We start from the raw sequence: 19,718 nt of genomic DNA on the forward strand, positions 1-19,718 counted from the left end.
CCCAGTGCAAAGGTGAGTAAGTTGGTCCTAAGGTTGTCATGCTATGTGTGACGGGGGCACAAATACAGTTATATCACAGGCAGCCAAAATCAGATAGATAGATAGATAGATAGACAGACAGACAGACAGACAGACAGACAGACAGACAGACAGACAATAGATGCAGGAGAAGGCCATTCGGCCCATCGAGCCAGCACTGCCATTCAATGTGATCATGGCTGATCATTCTCAATCAGTACCCCATTCCTGCCTTCTCTCCATACCCCCTGACTCCGCTATCCTTAAGAGCTTCATCTAGCTCTCTCTTGAATGCATTCAGAGAATTGGCCTCCACTGCATTCTGAGGCAGAGAATTCCACAGATTCACAATTCTCTGACTGAAAAAGTTTTTCCTCGTCTCAGTTCTAAACGGCCTACCCCTTATTCTTAAACTGTGGCCCCTTGTTCTGGACTCCCCCAACATTGGGAGCATGTTTCCTGCCTCTAACGTGTCCAACCCCTTAATAACCTTATACGTTTCGATAAGATCTCTCATCTTTCTAAATTCCGGTGTATACAAGCCTAGTCGCTCCAGTCTTTCGACATATGATAGTCCCGCCATTCCGGGAATTAACCTAGTAAACCTACGCTGCACGCCCTCAATAGCAAGAATATCCTTCCTCAAATTTGGAGACCAAAACTGCACACAGTACTCCAGATGCGGTCTCACTAGGGCCCTGTACAACTGCAGAAGGACCTCTTTGCTCCTATACTCAACTCCTCTTGTTATGAAGGCCAACATTCCATTGGCTTTCTTCACTGCCTGCTGTACCTGCATGCTTCCTTTCAGTGACTGATGCACTAGGACACCCAGATCTCGTTGTACGTCCCCTGTTCCTAACTTGACACCATTCAGATAATACTCTGCCTTCCTATTCTTACCACCAAAGTGGATAACCTCACACTTATCCACATTAAACTGCATCTGCCATGCATCCGCCCACTCACACAACCTGTCCAAGTCACCCTGCAACCTCATAGCATCTTCCTCACAGTTCACACTACCACCCAGCTTTATATCATCTGCAAATTTGCTAATGGTACTTTTAATCCCTTCATCCAAGTCATTAATGTATATTGTAAATAGCTGCGGTCTCAGCACCGAGCCTTGCGGTACCCCACTGGTTACTGCCTGCCATTCTGAAAGGGACCCATTTATCCCCACTCTTTGCTTTCTGTCTGTCAACCAATTTTCTATCCATGTCAGTACCCTACCTCCAATACCATGTGCTCTAATTTTGCCCACTAATCTCCTATGTGGAACCTTGTCAAAGTCTTTCTGAAATTCAAAGTACACCACATCCACCGGCTCTCCCCTGTCAATTTTCCTAGTTACATCCTCAAAGAATTCCAGAAGATTAGTCAAGCATGATTTCCCCTTCGTAAATCCATGCTGACTCGGAACAATCCTGTTACTACTATCCAAATGCTCCGCAATTTCGTCTTTTATAATTGACTCCAGCATCTTCCCCACCAATCAGACTAACTGGTCTATAATTTCCCGTTTTCTCTCTCCCTCCTTTCTTAAAAAGTGGGACAACATTAGCTACAGACAGACAGACAGATCTCCTGTTTCCTCCCACACTCCAAAGACGTACAGGTATGTAGGTTAATTGGCTGGCCAAATGAAAATTACTTTTGATGATGTTTCCAGTACACAATCAGTTTGTGCATTTCACCTAAAGGAATAAATTGCTTTTATCTCCCTAAAATTATGCTACTTAGTTAACATGTGAGTCCTTGTTTATCAGCTCTCCTGATTCCGCCTGTCTATGAAGTCCTTATAGCCCTCAACATACACATGAAATTACACTGTAACTAACTTGCATTCAGAAAGTACTTTTCATGAGTTCAGGAATGGCGTATTTTAAAACAATCGGTAATCTATAGGTAAAACACAAAGTGCTGGAGGAATTCGGCAGGTCAGGCAGCATCTATGGCGCCATTGGTGTTTCGGGGTGAAACTGTTCTTCAGACTGATTGGAGTAGGGAAGAGAAAGCTGGAAAAGAGAGATGGGACAGGACAAAGCTTGGCATTGAAGGGATCTTTAGGAGGCACCTGAAAAGACAGCCAGCATCAAGAACCCATACCACCCTGGCTGCACTCTAATTTCACTCTGGCATTGGGAAGAAGGTATAGGATTCTGAAAACTGTAACGTCCAGGTTCAGTAATAGCTTCTTTCCAACTGTCATCAGGCTATTGAACAATACGAACACCAATTAAATTCCAAGCTATGAACTGGTTTGGATGCACTGTAGACTTTAGCCTTTGTTTTGTTTTGCTCCATGTTAGGTTTTTTAGCTATTGAACTTTTTTTGTTTGTTTATTATATTATCTACTGAATACTGTTTTTACAAACCTGTTGTGCTGCTGCAAGAAAGAATTTCATTGTATTGTTTCGGTACATAAAACAATAAAACACTTGACTCTTGAAGTGATCGGTGGATACTGGCGAGGTTTGATTGTCAGATGGTGAAGTGACAAAGGCTAGAGATGTTTAGTAGCTGAGGTATTAATAATAGACACAAACATTTCTGTGCTCTTAAGAAACCACCAACTGAAGGAAACCAACAACTGAAGTGGAAAAACTGTGTCTTAACACTCGAACAAACAATGGTTGAACATGTTGCAAAATTTCCTCTATGCTTTGGCAATATATATTTTTTTGCACATGTTGTCACTAACTAAAAGCCAGTAGAATTGAACCACATGAAAAGTTATACTAATGTCATTTACAGAGAGAAGTGACTTGTATTTATGTGGCTCTTTGTGAAAACACATCAAGTTAAATTGAGTTTATTGTCATATGCACAAATACAGTGAGGAATGAAAATTTTGCTTGCAGTACCATCACTGGAACATTATCCCAGACAGCACACAAAAATATAAATTATCCATGAACTATATACAGATTACATGTAAATTCTAAACGAATATGAAAATAAAATGATGATACAAAAAGAACAAGATATTAGTGCAAAAATACACAATTAGAAAAAAAAGCCCAAGTTAGTGCGAGAGGTGGTCCATAGTGCTCTGTTGCCGAGGTAGGATTACGATTGTGCAGTGTTGGAAGGAACTGCAGATGCTGGTTTACACCGAAGATAGACACAAAATGCTGGAGTAACTCAGCGGAACTGGCAGCATCACTGGAGAGAAGGAATGGGTGACGTTTCGGGTCGAGACCCTTCTTCAGACTGCGAGTCAGGGGAGAGGGAGACATAGAGATATGGAAGGGTAACGTGTGAAAACAGATCAAAAGGGACGGAGTTCAAGGAAATGTAGAATGGTCATAGAGTGACCCTTCGGCCCAACTTGCCCACACCGGCCAATATATCTCAGCTACACAAGTCCCACCTGCTGGCGTTTGGTCCATATCCCTCCAAACCTATCCTATCCATGTACCTGTCTAGCTATTTCTTAAATGTTTGGATAGTCCCTGCCTCAATTACCTCCTCTGGCAGCTTGCTCCATACCATAAGGTTGTTCCATACACCCACCACCCTTTGTGTGAAAAAATTCCCTCCTCAGATTCCTATTAAATCTTCTCCCCTTCACCTTAAACTGATGGCCTCTAGTCCTCGATTCATCTACTTTGGGCAAGAGATTCTGTGCATCTACCCGATTTATTCCTCTCATGATTTCATACACCTCTACAAGTTCACCCCTCATCCTCCTGCACTCCAAGGAATAGAGTCCCAGCCTACTCAACCTCTCCCTATAGCTCAGACTCTAGTCCTGACAACATCCTCGTATATCTTCTCTGTACCCTTTCCCGCATAACAACATCTTTCCTATAGCATGGTGCCCAGAACTGAACACAATACTCAAAATACATCCTCACCAATGTCTTATACAACTGCAACATGACCTCCCAACTTCTATACTTAATACACTGACCGATGAAAGCCAAAGTCCCAAAGGGGAACAACAAGGCATACAATCAGTAATATTTAATCAGGATCAGTGGAGAACTAGGATCATGCAGGTCAGTTTAAGAACCTGATAGCTCTTGGAAAATAGCTCTTCCGAACTGGGGGTTGTTGGAGTTTAAGGCTTCTATACCTCTTGCCGACACTCGTAGTGAGAAGAGGGCATGGCCCAGATGGTGGGGATCCTAGATAATAGATGCTGCCTACTTGAGGCAAAGCTTGTAGATTGTAGTTTTCAATAGTGGGGTGGCCTGTGCACTTGATGGACTGGGTTGAATCCACCATCTTTTGCAATCTCATGTTCGTGTGCATTGGAATTGCCATACCAGGCCATGATGCAATCAGTCAGGATACTTTCTGCAGTGCATTTGTAGATGTTTGTGGCGTATTCAGTTACATGCCGAATAAGTTCTTAGAAAGTGGAGGTGGTGCTATGCCATGTTCATGGTTACATCTTTGTGCTGGCATCATAAAACTTTTATTGTCTATAAAACTCCAAAGTGTTCTTTAGATAATGAAATAGTTTAATGATGTTCAATCCCATATCTAAATCCCATAAACCTGAAGGAGATAAATAACAAAGTCATTTCTTTTTAGCGATATTGGTTGAAGGGTGAGTGCTCGACAGAACACTCGGACAATGACCATACTTCCTTTGTTCCGGCCCCCTGACATCAGTCTGAAGAAGGGTCTCGACCCGAAACGTCACCCATTCCTTCTCTCCTGAGATGCTGCCTGACCTGCTGAGTTACTCCAGCATTTTGTGAATAAATACCTTCGTTTTGTAACAGCATCTGCAGTTATTTTCTTACAATACTTATATTTGAACTGGGGAACAGGATACTTTAATACAGCTCAGTGGAAAAATGGTCCTGGTTTGGTATCCTTTGTAAAGGATAGCACCCCATTCAGTACCCTGCTGGAGTGAATTACCTGCTCAGGTGTCTGGACTTGGACCTAAGCCCACCGTTTCCTGACTCAGCTTCTGCTTCTGCTAAGTAGATTAACAACACCTTTAAAATGAGCAAGTATGAAACGCTGAACATTCAGGTATATGAAGCTTTTTATACTTGCCAGTGATATATGAAGAAAAGATCCAATCCCAAACTAGAATTGAGGTTTTCTGTTCACAAAGCAAATATTGCAGGCCCGTTACCATGGCCCACTTCACAACACTGTTTTAGTGCATGTTTTTAGGAGTGACCAAATCAAGCCAGGAAGCAAGAGACAAGAGTATTTAATTGTCATATTCCCCAAAAAGGAACAATGAAATTCTTATCTGCATAAGCATACCAGATATATAAATATCTGTAATACTTATATAGCAGAATAAACAATGAAAATAAGTAACTGAAAAGAACAAGCAAACCACACAGTGCAAAAGCAGTAACAAAGTACCTAGTCTCTAGTGCATTCAAGGCAGTTTGTAGTTTGTAGACATTGGCGGTCGTAATGTTCAATAGGTTGATGGTTGTTAAGAAGAGGCTATTTCTGAACCTGGACATTACAGTTTTCAGGCTCTTATGCCTTCTTTCCAAAGTTGATTAAATATTTGGTCCAATTATTTTTGAAATCAGCAAGAATCAAATCTCAGTTGAAGCATATGGGTAGTTAGGCACTCTGCTCATGATCAACCCATCTATTCACACCCTACCCCTTCTTTAACATACCCATTTTGAACATACCTCTTTTAATTGCTCCCTCTCCTACAAGAAACACCACTTGCCATGTCCAGACAGCAAAAAGGCCATGATTCAGAGGATGAAGATACTTAATTATTTCATCCATTAGAACCTTTCAACAACTCGGATCATAGGAGTTGTGTGTGCATGGGGGGGTAGATTCAAGATGCCAACAATCTATTCCTTACTTAACATGTAATACACCGAATGGACTGCAGCCAGATTGTGTGAAAGTCTAATCCCTGCCAGTTTCTTGCTGTTGTGCAGGAGGACGTCATACACTGATGTACTGCAGGAGATTCAGACAAAGACTGCTAAAAGCAGCCTGTGCATGAGCATGAATGTTAAAATGCTGACCTGGCCACATGTGTGCGTAAGATATCAGAAGCATAGTGGAAAGGAAGTGGAGGTTGTTTTTTAATTACATTTATTGTTTATTGTGTTATGAGTAGTGGTTACAGACCTGTTATACTATTGCAAGTAAGAATTTCCATTTTCAGTTCATATGACACTTTTTCCATTTTCCATTAAGAATTTCCATTTTCAGTTCATATGAGTGTTCATATGAACACTCTTGACTTGACTAGTGTAAGGTCCATTCTCTCGTATGATTCAGTGAACAAGTAATGTTGACTGGGGCTAGACCTATGAACATATGCAGGACTTGAAGGCCTGATCTATAGGAAGTAATTCCTTGGAGTGCAGGAGACCGAGGGGTCGTCTTATACAGATGCATAAAACCATGACAGACATAGATAGGATGAATGCACAGAATCATTGTCCCAATGTAGGAGAATCAAGAACTAAAGGACATAGGTGAGAAGGGACAGATTACTTTATGGCGTGTCTGGAGGCTCGTTCTTTGTTGAAGAAGTTTATTGCGACAGCAACATTCGATCACAAAGTATAACGAACGAGATTACAGACAACCATTAATTCTAACTGTTCACTTCGAAGAACTCTCCTAACTGACTGGTTTTGGGCGCCAAAACCACACGTGACGTCGCTGTCCAATCAGCGGGCTCAACTCCCTGGACCAATCCCTACGGTCGCACTCACACGTGACCTTGCTGGCCAATCTGAGGGTTCGACTCCTAGGACTAATCTCTATGGTCGCTACATGCCCCCCCCCCCCCCCCGAACCCGAGGTACGGAACCTAGCAGGGAGTCGGATTTCACGACCAGAACGAGTAAGGAGAGGGGCTGCCGGAACCACAGGAGCAGGGGGTCCCGGATTGGGTGGAACTGCAGGAGGACGGCCCCGCCGAGGCAGTTGGCCGACCAGGACAGGGCTGTCCGGATCCAAGTGCGCAGGTTTGAGCCTGGACACCGAGACGAGCTCACTCCTGCCGCCCACATCCAAGGTGAAGGTGACCCTCTGCAACGGGGAACGATGGGCATCCCTACGCAGAAACACAAACTCACAGTCCTTCAAGGCAGGCGGTTCATGTACCATGAAACACCCATGGCGCGAAGTAGGAACCGGAGCCAGGGAACCCACGCGTGCCGGGAGTGATGCCAAAACCGACGGAACCGAGGGCTGCTGACCAGAGGACTCCGGCAGGAAATCCCCGGGCACTCAAAGTGGCAAGACATATACCAGTTCCGCGGACGAAGCACCGAGATCCTGCTTAGGAGCAGCCCTGATGCCCAAAAGGACCCAGGGAAGTTGGTCTACCCAGTCCGGGCCTTCCAGCCGTGCACTGAGGGCCGCCTTAAGTTGCCGGTGAAACCTCTCCACGAGCCCATTAGCCTGAGGGTGGTACGCCATGGTGTGCTGCAACCGGGAGCCGTACAGCTCCGCCAGCGTGGCCCAAAGGGCAGAGGTGAACTGGGATCCTCTGTCTGTGGTAATGACGGACGGAACACCGAAACGGGCCACCCAATGGAGGGCCAGGGCCCGGGCACAAGAGGCCGTGGAGGTATCGGACAACGGGAAAGCCTCCGGCCACCGGGTGAATCGGTCAACCACCGTGAGCAGATGAGTGTAGCCCCGGGAGGAAGGTAAAGGCCCAACTAAATCAACATGAATATGGAAAAAACAGACCGCCGGAACCGCGAACTCTTGCACCGGGGGTTGAACATGGCGGTGAACTTTAGCGGTCTGGCAGAGAACGCAGGAACGTGCCCAAGCGGCTACCTGCTTTCGCAGGCCATGCCACACAAACCGAGCGGCCACTAAGGCAGAGGTGGAGCGGATGGACGGGTGCGCCAGCCCGTGAAAGGCATCAAACACCCGGCGCTGGAGGGAGGCCAGCACCACCGGCCTGGGGCGGGGAAGGGAAACATCACACCAGACTTTTGTACCCGCAGGCCCGCAGGCCACATTGGCCAACTTCAACCCCGAAGTGGCGGACTGGTATGCCGAGGCGGTGTCTGCCAGGAGCTGTGCCTCCGCAAGCTCCTGGAGATCCACCTCGCAGCCCACCGCTGAAATGGGGGAAACGGTTGGCCGGGACAGGGCGTCAGCAACGGCATTAAGCTTACCCGCGACATGACGGACATCGGTGGTAAACTCTGAGATGGCAGTCAGGTGCCGCTGCTGGCAGGCCGACCATGGGTCGGACAATTTGGAAAAAGCAAAAGTCAACGGTTTGTGGTCCGTAAAGGCCGCGAACGGGCGGCCTTCTAGGAAATACCTAAAGTGACGGACAGCTAAATAGTGAGCCAGAAGCTCTCGGTCAAAGGCGCTATACTTCAGCTCAGCCGAACTCAGCTGTCGGCTGAAAAACGCCAAAGGCTGCCAAAGGCCACCCACCTGCTGTTCCAAAACCCCTCCCACCGCCACGTCCGACGCATCGACCGTCAGGGCCGTGGGGGCGGAGGCGCTCGGGTGGACGAGCATGGTGGCGTCTGCCAGAGCCGCTTTAGCTGCCTCAAAGGCCGTCTCAGCGGCCGCGGACCATTCTAACTGCACAGGTTTGCCCGCGAGATACTGGAAGAGCGGACGCATGACCCGTGCTGCTGCCGGGACGAACCTATGGTAGAAGTTCACCATGCCCACGAACTCCTGCAACCCGTTCACTGTGGTGGGCCGCGGGAATGCACGGACAGCCTCCACCTTCTCGGGCAAAGGGGTGGCGCCGGCGGGGGTGATTCGGTGTCCTAAGAAATCAAGAGAATGGAGGCCAAATTGATACTTGGAGGGTTGGATGATGAGCCCGTGGTCTTGGAGCTGCCGGAACACGGTCCGCAAATAGGCCAGGTGTTCCTGCTCCGAGTGGCTGGCGACCAGGATATCATCTAAATAAATGAAAACGAAAGGCAAATCTCGACCAACATGAGTCGCTGAAAAGCCTGTGCCGCGTTCTTTAAACCGAAAGGCATACACAACCATTCGAACAACCCGAACGGAGTGATCGTGGCAGTCTTTGGTATGTCCTCCGGGTGCACAGGGATCTGGTGGTAACCCCGCACCAAATCGATTTTGGAGAAAACCACGGCTCCTTCCAGCCCAGACGAGAAATCTTGGAGGTGCAGTATGGGGTAGCAGTTGGCCGTGGTGACGGCATTGAGGCGCCTGTAATCGCCGCAAGGTCTCCACCCCCCCAGATGCTTTGGAGACCATATGCAACGGAAAGGCCCACGGGCTGTCGGACTGACGGACAATGCCCATTTCTTCCATCTTCCGGAATTCTGCCCCCACCAGTTTGTCGGGCGGTAACCTCCTGGCCCTAGCGAAGACGGGGGGTCCCTCGGTGCGGATGTGGTGGAACACGCCGTGCCGGGCAGAAGGGGCGTCGAACCGCTGAACGAGCAGCTCCGGAAACTCCGCCAGGACCGCAGCATACGGGTCGGGTGCCGCGACGACGGCCTGGACAGTCGGGCTGGGCGGAGTGGCGGCCGGTGGAGCGGCGGGCTCATCGCTGCTGGCGGAGGGTCGAAGGCCATTACCGCGGACATCAGGGACTAGTGAAAAGGCCCAGAGGAAATCTGCGCCCAGGATCGCCTGACCGACTTCCGCGATGATGAATGGCCATTCGTACGTGCGGGTGCCGAAAGCCAGGGACATTGTCCGCGTACCGTACGTGCGGATGGGGCTGCCGTTAACCGCGATGAGGGTAGGCCCTTTCTTACCTGATCGGGTTTCGAGATCGGTTGGCGGCACGATGCTGACTATGGCTCCCGTGTCAACCAAAAATTCCGTGTTCGTGAATCGATCTCGGACGTAGAGGCGTCGGTTCTGGCCAATCGCGACCGCCTCTATGTACGATCGGCCGAGGCATTTCCCGAGAAGGTGCAAGGTGAGCGGCAGTTGTGGGCTTCACCCCCCCATCGTAGATGGTAATAACACCAGTCGCGCTTGTGCGGATCCTTTTGGCGGGCTTTTGGAGAAATGGCGGGAGACACGGCGCCATCTTGATGCCACTGCGGGCTGCCCGCTGATGCCGAGACCTTGTTGATCGAACTGTTTCTTTTTGATTTGGATGCCATGAGCGCATCAGCTTTCTCCGCATATGCCACGGGGTCCTTAAAAGAACAATCCGTGAGCATGAGCTTGACATCTTCGGGAAGCTGCTCTCGGAATGCCTGCTCGAACATGAGGCAATCCGTGTGTTCACCTGCTAGCGCCAACATTTCGGCCATGAGGACGGACGGCAGCCGATCTCCGAGATCCGGTAGGTGCATAAGCCTCTTAGCTCGGTCATGTCTACTGAATCCGAAGGTTCGTAACAAGAGTACCTTCAGTGCCTCGTACTTGTCGTCTGCAGGAGGGGCGATGATGACCGCATCACCCGCGCGGACGTCTCCGGCGGTAGAGCACTGACGAGGTAATACTACTTTGTCTCGTCCGTCGAGATGTTTCTTAGGTGAAACTGAACTTCGACATGGACAAACCAAGATTGCGGTTGATGTGCCCAAAACGGCAGAAGGTGAACGCTGACCGCGTTTAGCTGCGGTGTGCCGGGCGTAGGAACCGAAGACGAGGCGTCTTGTTCACTCATGGTAGGTGATCGGCTGGATCACGTCGGGGTCACCAATATGGCGAGTCTGGAGGCTCGTTCTTTGTTGAAGAAGTTTATTGCGACAGCAACATTGGATCACAAAGTATAACGAACGAGATTACAAACAACCATTAATTCTAACTGTTCACTTCGAAGAACTCTCCTAACTGACTGGTTTTGGGCGCCAAAACCACACGTGACGTCGCTGTCCAATCAGCGGGCTCAACTCCCTGGACAATCCCTACGGTTGCACTCACACGTGACCTTGCTGGCCAATCTGAGGGTTCGATTCCTAGGACTAATCTCTATGGTCGCTACAACTTTTTCACACAGAGGCTGTCCACCCAATGGCCAAAATACTGTATTCAAATCACAGTTTGAATTTGTGATTCAAATTCAAACAGGAGGCGTAGTGAACACGATCTTCACTGTCCAACACACCCAAGTGAAATAAATGCAGGGAGTTGCACCAACCACCGCATTTGGTCTTTTTTGCCTTAGGCTCTGGCAGGGTTTTTGAGAAGGATTGTGGAGCATCCTCCCAAACTTTGTTTCCTGCAGAAACTCCTCTCCGCTTTACGTTGTCCTCACAATAACATGCAAACTACGATCCTAAACAAAGCTGCAGAACTTATCTGTCTTCAGTGCAGATGATGTAAAGTGATGCTACGCCCTTTTCTTACCACATTGACAAATGCCATTTTTAAACCAACAGATTCACTGGTAATCTACAGGATTAAAGTGAAGTCTGTAATAAGGACCAATGAATGAAAAAACTTGACTTTACCTACACTCACCACACATTTTCATACTGGCCCATTTAATGTCATGAACTCAGCCCCAAATGACTTCCCAGCAAACCTGCAATGGTTATTTTAAATAGTGCAGGTGCAAAGCACGTCCCTGATGAGAAAAGCGGGTTTCCTGTGCGTGGACCACATCAGGGATTAATTATATATATTTTTGATTTATTCTCACAGATGAGTTCAGCAATTAGGCTTTGCATGGGGATTGACGTCACACACATGTGCTCTATGTGCTCTCTGCATAGGAGAAATCAAAAATCTCATTATGTGCTTAGTGTGCTTTAGGATCAGAAGTGCAGTTTGCAATTGATTTTACACTTGAAAATTCAGACAAGAAATTAAATTATATTATGTGTGTCCTTAAGGATTTGTTTCAACTATGATTTTACCACATCTTTTGTGATAACAGGAGAGGAAAGCAGACACTGAACCTATCGTAAAATATCCTCTAATTTCATGAAGTGGAAGAATTTCTTCTTTGGCATATGTGACAGAGGTTTCTCAACAATCTGAGCAATGTAACACTTTCAATCTGAGCAATGTAACACTTCTTCCACCTTTTGCAATGCCTGCCGTATGTTGCTGTTGCTTTTGTATCTCCAAGATTAAATTTTGGAGTTTGTTTGCAGGAATGATGACATTGTTCAGTTGCATGCAGCAGGCATGACTGCGAGCAGGTTTTCATCTTTCTCTAAAGTCTAATTTTACAATTTTATCTTTTCAATCTAATTTTATCTAATGCCAAAGTCTTCATACCCAGCTGTAGAATGGGAAAGCCAAAGATCCCCAACCCTGTCTTCATCAACATGTTGACAAAGGGGAGTCAACAACTTCATGCTCCTGGGATTGCATATCTCTGAAGATCTGCCCTCGGCCCTGCACATTGATGCAAACATAAAGAAAGCCCATCAACACCGCTACTTTTCTGGAAGATTGAGGAGGTTCGGCTTGTTAACAAATACACTATTGATCTTCTACTGGTGCAAGGTAAAGAGCATATTGACTGGTTACTTCACAGCCTGGTTCGGCAACTCTAATGCACAAGAACAAAGGAGATTACGAATAGAGGTGGTCAACACCCAGTCTATATATATATATATAAGAAAATAACTGCAGATGCTGGTACAAATCGATTTATTCACAAAATGTTGGAGTAACTCAGCAGGTCAGGCAGCATCTCGGGAGAGAAGGAATGGGTGACGTTTCGGGTCGAGACCCTTCTTCAGACACCCAGTCTATCACAGGTATTGACCTTCCTGCCATTCAAAGGGATTTTATAGGAGGCACTGCTTCACAAAGGCAGCCAGTATCATCAAGGACTCACACCACCCTGACCGCATTCTCATTTCATCCCTATCATTAGAAAGAGGATATAAGAGTCAGAAAATCATGACCCCAGGTTCAAACATATCTCCAATTAAACACCATTGACTCTTGATAGGTGAATCCCACCATATATATATATATTGGGCTTAAATCAAGGCAGTTTCGGTGAGTGTTGGTGTGATTGAACATCACTCCCTGTACAATGGGGAAGGATCCCACCAACACTTACAGAATAATAATCATGACTGCCCCAATCACTTGGTGTATGATGATATCACTCATTCACCAAGGAGTAGGCAAGGTAAAGAAATATTTTCTGATTAAATATTTGTTAAAGTGCAAACTGAGAACCGACACAAAATTGAATCTGTGGCATCAGTGGCCAACAAAGATCTGGTTGGAGTTTAAGGACCTACGGTAGGTACAATCTTGGACTGCTTTGAACTGAATCCATGCGGAACACAGAATTTGTGGGCATTTACTAAGCACTTGGGAGTCAAAAAATTGCTTCACTGCTTATGTGGCGAGGCACAGTCAATGACCCTTGCTATTACCTTTGCCACTGCACTTGCTATTACGGACGGATTAATATAATTCACTTAATCCCCCAAATGCCATCAATTGACCATTGATTTTAACATTCAAATTTATCCTCTTTTCCATTACTGCTTGCGCTAACTGAAAAAAAAGTAATTATGATATAAATTCGAGGTGGAATTGAATATGGTAATATGTCAAATAATTTTGAATTTTGTTAATTGTCCAATTCGTATCATGAAGAACCGTGGTTTTAAAAATAAATTCTTGCAGTATAGTTTGCCTCCCAGTGGCTTTTTGTGAACATTGCAATTGAATTGGAAGAGAAACAAATTCATGGGATGTATGTTTCCAGTACCTCTTCTAGAATGCCTGCTGTACACAGTGCCTTTTCATATAAATATCAGGTAATAAAGATGACATAATGGAGCTATAATTGATCAATGCCGGCAACATGAAAGGTTTTTGGTGAAAGATTACCAGGAGCATGTCTTAAGTAGGAAGCTAGTGGATAAAATTCTATTTTTCTCCCCATTGTTATTGAAGAACTTAGTTCCCAACATAATGAAGCAATTTAGGATGTTATATTTGTCATAATTTCAAGAAATGAATATTTTATTACGAGTAAGTAATAGACAGAAGGATGAAAGTCTTGCTCCTTTTCCATTTCAGAAATCATTTAAAAACCATTTGGATACTTTTGAGGTGAAGTCATTACTGTAATGTAGAAGCCTCCCTTAACAGCAATGTGGTGATGATGTAATAAACTGTAAAACAAATTGTTGATTGAAGGATAAATATTGCCCAGCACAACAGAGGTATTTTTGTGAAAGAGTGCTATGAAAAGTTTTAAATTAATCTGACAGAGAAGAGGGGGGCCATAGTTTAAAAGTTCATTTGAAAGACACTATCTCTAACAGTACAGCACTGATATACCAAGTCATGCAGCATAAAAACTAGCCCAATGATGCACTGGAATATCAGCATTCACATTTTGTGTTAAAGTTTCTGAGCAGAAGGTCATTGTGTGGTGAAAATAATCAATAAGCCAATGGGACTTTTGATTATTTGGGTGCAAATGATACAGCAACATTGGACAAGATGTGCTGGTTATGTCAGATTTGACGAGCTATTCTCCTAGCTGACACCACCACAAAAATGGTGTGGGTGGTAGATTAAAAACCTGAAATCATCGAAGCATGTCCATTCTATTGTGATGCGATAGGAGTTAACTTCTGGCACTGAAATTAAATCACCGAAGCATGGAATCTCAGTCGTTCAGCTTTTACTGTTTGATAATGGAACAAGAGAACGAGAACAACATTGCTCTGAGGGAGGCCATTCAGACCCCTTGCCTCTACTGGATTTCTAGTAGAGCTAGTCAATTATTCCCACTCCCCTGCATTATAGCAGCATAATTGTATCCATTTTGAATGTTATGATTAAATATGAGGGGTCGGTAGTAGTATGGCCCGACCCTTGGGAGCCGCCACACCATCATCTATTGAAAAATTGCATTCCACGTCGCAGTGATTTACTGTATTAAAAATTCTTACATCACCTGTATTCCTTTGGTAATCATTTGAAACTTATTCTACCGTTGCAGTTATTCATGAATTTAAGCATATTTATAAAACCCCTTGTAATCCTTCCCTGTTCTAATGGGAAATAAAAAATAATATTCATATTCCTTTAGCAAAATAACATAATTAATCAATTTGACATTGAGCCTCATTAAGTAGATACAAAGGCAAATTAAGGAGGTGGTGTATATTAGTTTCTTGCAGGATGTGGAAAGTGATAGAGTAGTAGAAAGGTTTATGGAGAAAATTGCAATGGTTAGCACATCGGCAGTTAAAAATGCAATGGTAGAGTAGTAGAAAGGTTTATGGAGGAAATTGCAATGGTTAGCACATCGGCAGTTAAAAATGCAATAACAGCGTGATTAAAATTAGGTGACTGTTTTGCAGCACACCTCTGATTAGTACACAGGGTGCTGGAAGGTTCTGGTTGCCTGTCACTTTAATTCTCTCACTCTCACGTCTGTCTATGACCTCTCCTATATTATTCCAATGAAGCCCAAAATAAGCATGAGGAACAACATCTCATCTTCCGTCCATGTGTATTGTAGCCCTCAGGACTTAATATTGAATTCAACAATGTCAGATCACCAAGCTTTTCTGTTTGTGTGGGGAAACTGGCCAGTTCTGTATTTGTTTAGTCTCCACCCTATGAATGACATTCCCTTTGTTCTCTCTATTACTTCCCTATCATTGCAACTTAACACAACTGTTTTCTCACTTTTCAAGTTTGAAGAAAAGACATCAAGTCATAACATTTCCTCCATATTTCTTACCAAAAATGCTGCCTGAACTGTTGAGTATTTCCACCATTTTCTGTTTGTAATTCATACTTCCAGCATCTGCAACTTTAGTTTCATTGAGAGATACAGCGCGGAACCACCCTATGATCCATCGAGTCCGCACCGATCAGCGATCCCTGCACACTAACACTATCCTACACACACTAGGGACAATTTACAATTATACAAGGCCAATTAGCCAACAAATGTGTATGTCTTTGGAAAGAGGAAGGAAACCAGATATTCCAGAGAAGGAAACCAGAGATCCCAGAGAAAACTGGGAGAATGTACAAACTCTGTACAGACAAGCATCCATAGTCAGAATCGACCCCGGGTCTGTGGCGCTGGAAGGCAGCAACTCTACCTCTGAGCCACCGTTTATTGTTTATTGGCTTATTTTGTGGGGATGGGGGGAAGGTTAGAAATGGAACATCGCAGACATCTTTGAGGGTTAAAAGGTATGTGGATGTCACATTGAGAGAGAGGGTTAAACCACGGAGTGATCCAAAAACACAGATGATAATTGAAATTCAGTCATTGTGTAATTAGAGGTCAACCCCAACTCCATTCTCTGCATTTCCACTTTTCTGGTACTGTTCTGGATCACTATCAGTTTCAATATACTGAGGCTGTGAGAATCTTATGCAATTCGGCCTACATTGACTCTGCCCATTCTTCCGACTATGATACATCACTTATTCATTCTCTGCCTTATCTTTTAACACAAGTAGATAGAGTAGAAAAGAAGGCTTATGGTATGCTGGTCTTCATTGGTCAGGGCATGAAGTATTGAGTACCAGAAAAGTGAAAATGCAGAGAATGGAGAAGTTCGGGTTGACCTATAATTACACAATGACTGAATTTAAATTCTCGTTTGTGTTTTCAGATCACTCTGTGGTTTAACTCTCTCTCTCTCTCAATGTGACATCCACAAACCTTTTAACCCTTTATCTCTTTCCTCGTTGGGGAGATACTTTTTCACCGTGTCTCTGTCTCTGCACAGCAACAACCAGGAGCTGGTCTCTTTGTTGACTACACCAGGGATCAACTGCTGGAGCTCCAACCACCTCGACCGGCTGGCTTCGCCAGCGTTACATCAGAAATCCCTAAGGAACTGAGGAGGAAATACAGGGGAGTAAAACGACATGCGGAGAAAAGGAGGTACAAGCCATACTTGCCTTCCATCACAATGGGGAATGTGAGATCGCTGGACAAGATAGCTGCACTAGTAAGGATCCAGAGGGAATACCGTGAGAGCAGTGTGATGTGTTTCATGGAGACATGGCTCCACGAGGACATCCCTGAGTTCGACGCGTGTGGGCGGCTTTTAGACTGTCTGGGCGGACAGGGACTGCAGAGAGAGTGGCAAGTGTAAAGGTGGGCGACTTGCTATTCTTGTAAACAACAAATGGTGCAACCCTGGTCACATCATGGTTAAGGAGCATGTGTGTAGCCGGACATTGAACTGATGTCTGTGGGTCTCTGTCCATACTTTATGCCCAGGGAATTCTCACACACCATTGTGATGGTTGTTTACATTTCTCTGTCCACCAACCCTCTGCGCGCATGTGATGTCATCCACACAGTCACCACGAGACTCCAGACACAGCACCCGAGTGCTTTCATTGAAATCTTGGGGGATTTCAACCACGTGACTTTGGACACTATCCTACCCACTTTCACTCAGTTTGTTGACTGTCCCACCAGGAATATGAAAACTATGCTATTCCCTGCACATTCATGTGCCTATCCAAAAGTGTCTGAACTATAACGAAAGTATCTGCCTCAACCACTTGCAGCACATTCCAGGCATTCAGCAGTTTCTGTATAAAAATACTTGCCTCATACATCTCCATTAAATTTGGCTCTTATCTTAAATTATGCTCTCTCGTATTTGGTTTTTCCATCCTGTTAAAATGGTTCTGAATGACTACCGTATCTATGCCTGTCATAATTTAATATACTTCTGTCAGGTTTCTCTGAAACCTCCGGCCTTCTAGAGAAAACAATCCATGTCTGTCCAACCTCTCCCTGGAGCTAATATCCCCCAAGCTAGCATCATTCTGTTAACCTCCAGATCCTCCTGTAATGGAGCGATCAGAACTGCATGCAATACTGCAAATGCAGCTTAACCAAATTTCTATAAAGCTGCATCATGAACTCCTGACTCTTAGGCTCAATATCCCGACCAGTGAAGGCAAACAAATTGTATGCTTTCTTTACCACACTACTTGTGGTGCCACTTTCAGGGAGTTATTAACTTGGACCCCAAGATCCGTCTGTACGTCAATGCTATTAAGAGCCATGCCATTAATTGTATATTTTTCCCTTGCATTGATCCTCCCAAAGTGCGCCACCTCACACTTGCTCAGATTAAACTCCATCTTCCATTGATTTATATCCTGTTGTATACGATGACAGCCTTCCTCACAGTCTGCAACCCCAACAATCTTGGTGTCATCAGCAAACCTACTAACTAACCTGTCTACCTTTACGTCCAAGTTATTAATAGATATCACAAACAGCAGAGGTCCCAACACATCCCTATGGAACTCCACTGGTCACAGACCTCCAGACTGAATATTGTCCTTCCACCACAACGCTGCCTTCTATCAGTAAGCCATATGTTGAATTATTTACAAAAACACATATGCAGTCGACAACTATAAATTTAATTAACCATTTTCTGGTTCTCTCAACTGCAGTGCTATATTATACACTAAATAGTACCACAGTATATATTTCCAATACTGATGAATCCAATGAATGACCATGTATAGTTAGGTGGATTGTTGCTTTGACTGTATGTGACTATGTATATTATGCATTTCTAAATATCAATTCTAATCCTAAATCCAACAAAGACTGATGAACCCATCAACAACTACAATGATTACAACTGTACTTTGTCTCCAAAACATTGCTAATTCTCAGAAATAAAACAACAATAACTTCCAGCTATCTACAAAAAAAACTGCATCCTATCTTCTTGCCATTGGGTACACTTTATTTCACAACTCTCACCTCAGCTTCCTGTGGGTACTGGACCTTTAGTTTTCTCTGAAGATAGACACAAAAAGTTGGAGTAACTCAGCAGGACAGGCAGCATTTCTGGAGAGAAGGAATGGGAGAGATGCTGTCTGACCTGCTGAGTTATTCCAGCTTTGTGTCTATCTTCAGTTTAAACCAGCATCTGCAGTTCCTTCCTACACTTTACTTTTCTCTGATGACTTGCTCAAAGGAAGGATGTGGTGACAGCTGATCTATCTCTGAAAGGTTTCAGTTTCTGCATCCGTGCTTCATGCTTCTCAGTCTTGCTTGCTGCACTTTGTACCGAATCAGCATGTTCAACGTCACATGTGGGATCTTCAGACATTTAAAAATCGTGTTCACATTGTAACACAGCTCTCCCTCCAGATCTTAATCAAAGCCTGGCTCATGCCTTTAGGTGACTCGAGAGCCAACAGGAGCCTCATGCATGGTGTCCCTTTCCATTGACTCTTCTGCCATCAGTGCATCAAACTTCTTCCATCTTTTAAGTATGTTCCTGGAAAGATATAGCTATTGTCTGAATATTTTGATCAATTGGCTATCTCATATCATTTAAACAAATAACAGTCCTCTTTCATTGAGCTCATTATTGAAAACACTTTACAGTGTATAAAGAAAGCACAACTAGCTTGGAGGAAATGTGTAGATGGACATTTTTAGACATTGGTCAAGAGTGATTTATTGTCATATGTCGAAAATATATAGTGAATGAATATATTTATATATATATATATATATATATAAAATATATATACAGAATGTATATCTTGAATATATATATGAAACACAAAATATACATATATATATATATATTCTTAATTTTAATCTTCTTAATACTACTAAAACTGATTTGTATGTATATTTGTAACAGTGATTTCAGCTGATTTCTGCAAAACGATGAACCGTGGCGCCACGATTTTTGCACCGCCTTAATCACGACGCTGAACGCTGGTGGAAAATGATATTTTTATTTAATTCGGTCGTATATTTTTTAAGTTACAGAGGTTTTAGTAAAAAAAAAGATTCCAGCCGTTT

The 19,718-nt window shown here is 44.4% G+C and overlaps 1 protein-coding gene across 1 annotated transcript in view; it reads left to right on the forward strand.

Annotated features, from left to right (window-relative positions):
- LOC144609694 (uncharacterized) overlaps nucleotides 1-19,718 on the forward strand; it is a 38,901-nt gene that overhangs the window by 13,857 nt on the left and 5,326 nt on the right. Inside the window, exons 3-4 of the mRNA XM_078428201.1 lie at nucleotides 12,155-12,394; nucleotides 16,636-16,793. Coding sequence (XP_078284327.1) covers nucleotides 12,242-12,394; nucleotides 16,636-16,793 — 311 coding nt within the window. The 5' untranslated portion in view covers nucleotides 12,155-12,241. The remainder of the gene's footprint in view (nucleotides 1-12,154; nucleotides 12,395-16,635; nucleotides 16,794-19,718) is intronic.

Source organism: Rhinoraja longicauda, chromosome 2 (assembly GCF_053455715.1).
Source record: "Rhinoraja longicauda isolate Sanriku21f chromosome 2, sRhiLon1.1, whole genome shotgun sequence".
Classification (NCBI taxonomy): Eukaryota; Metazoa; Chordata; class Chondrichthyes; order Rajiformes; family Arhynchobatidae; genus Rhinoraja; species Rhinoraja longicauda.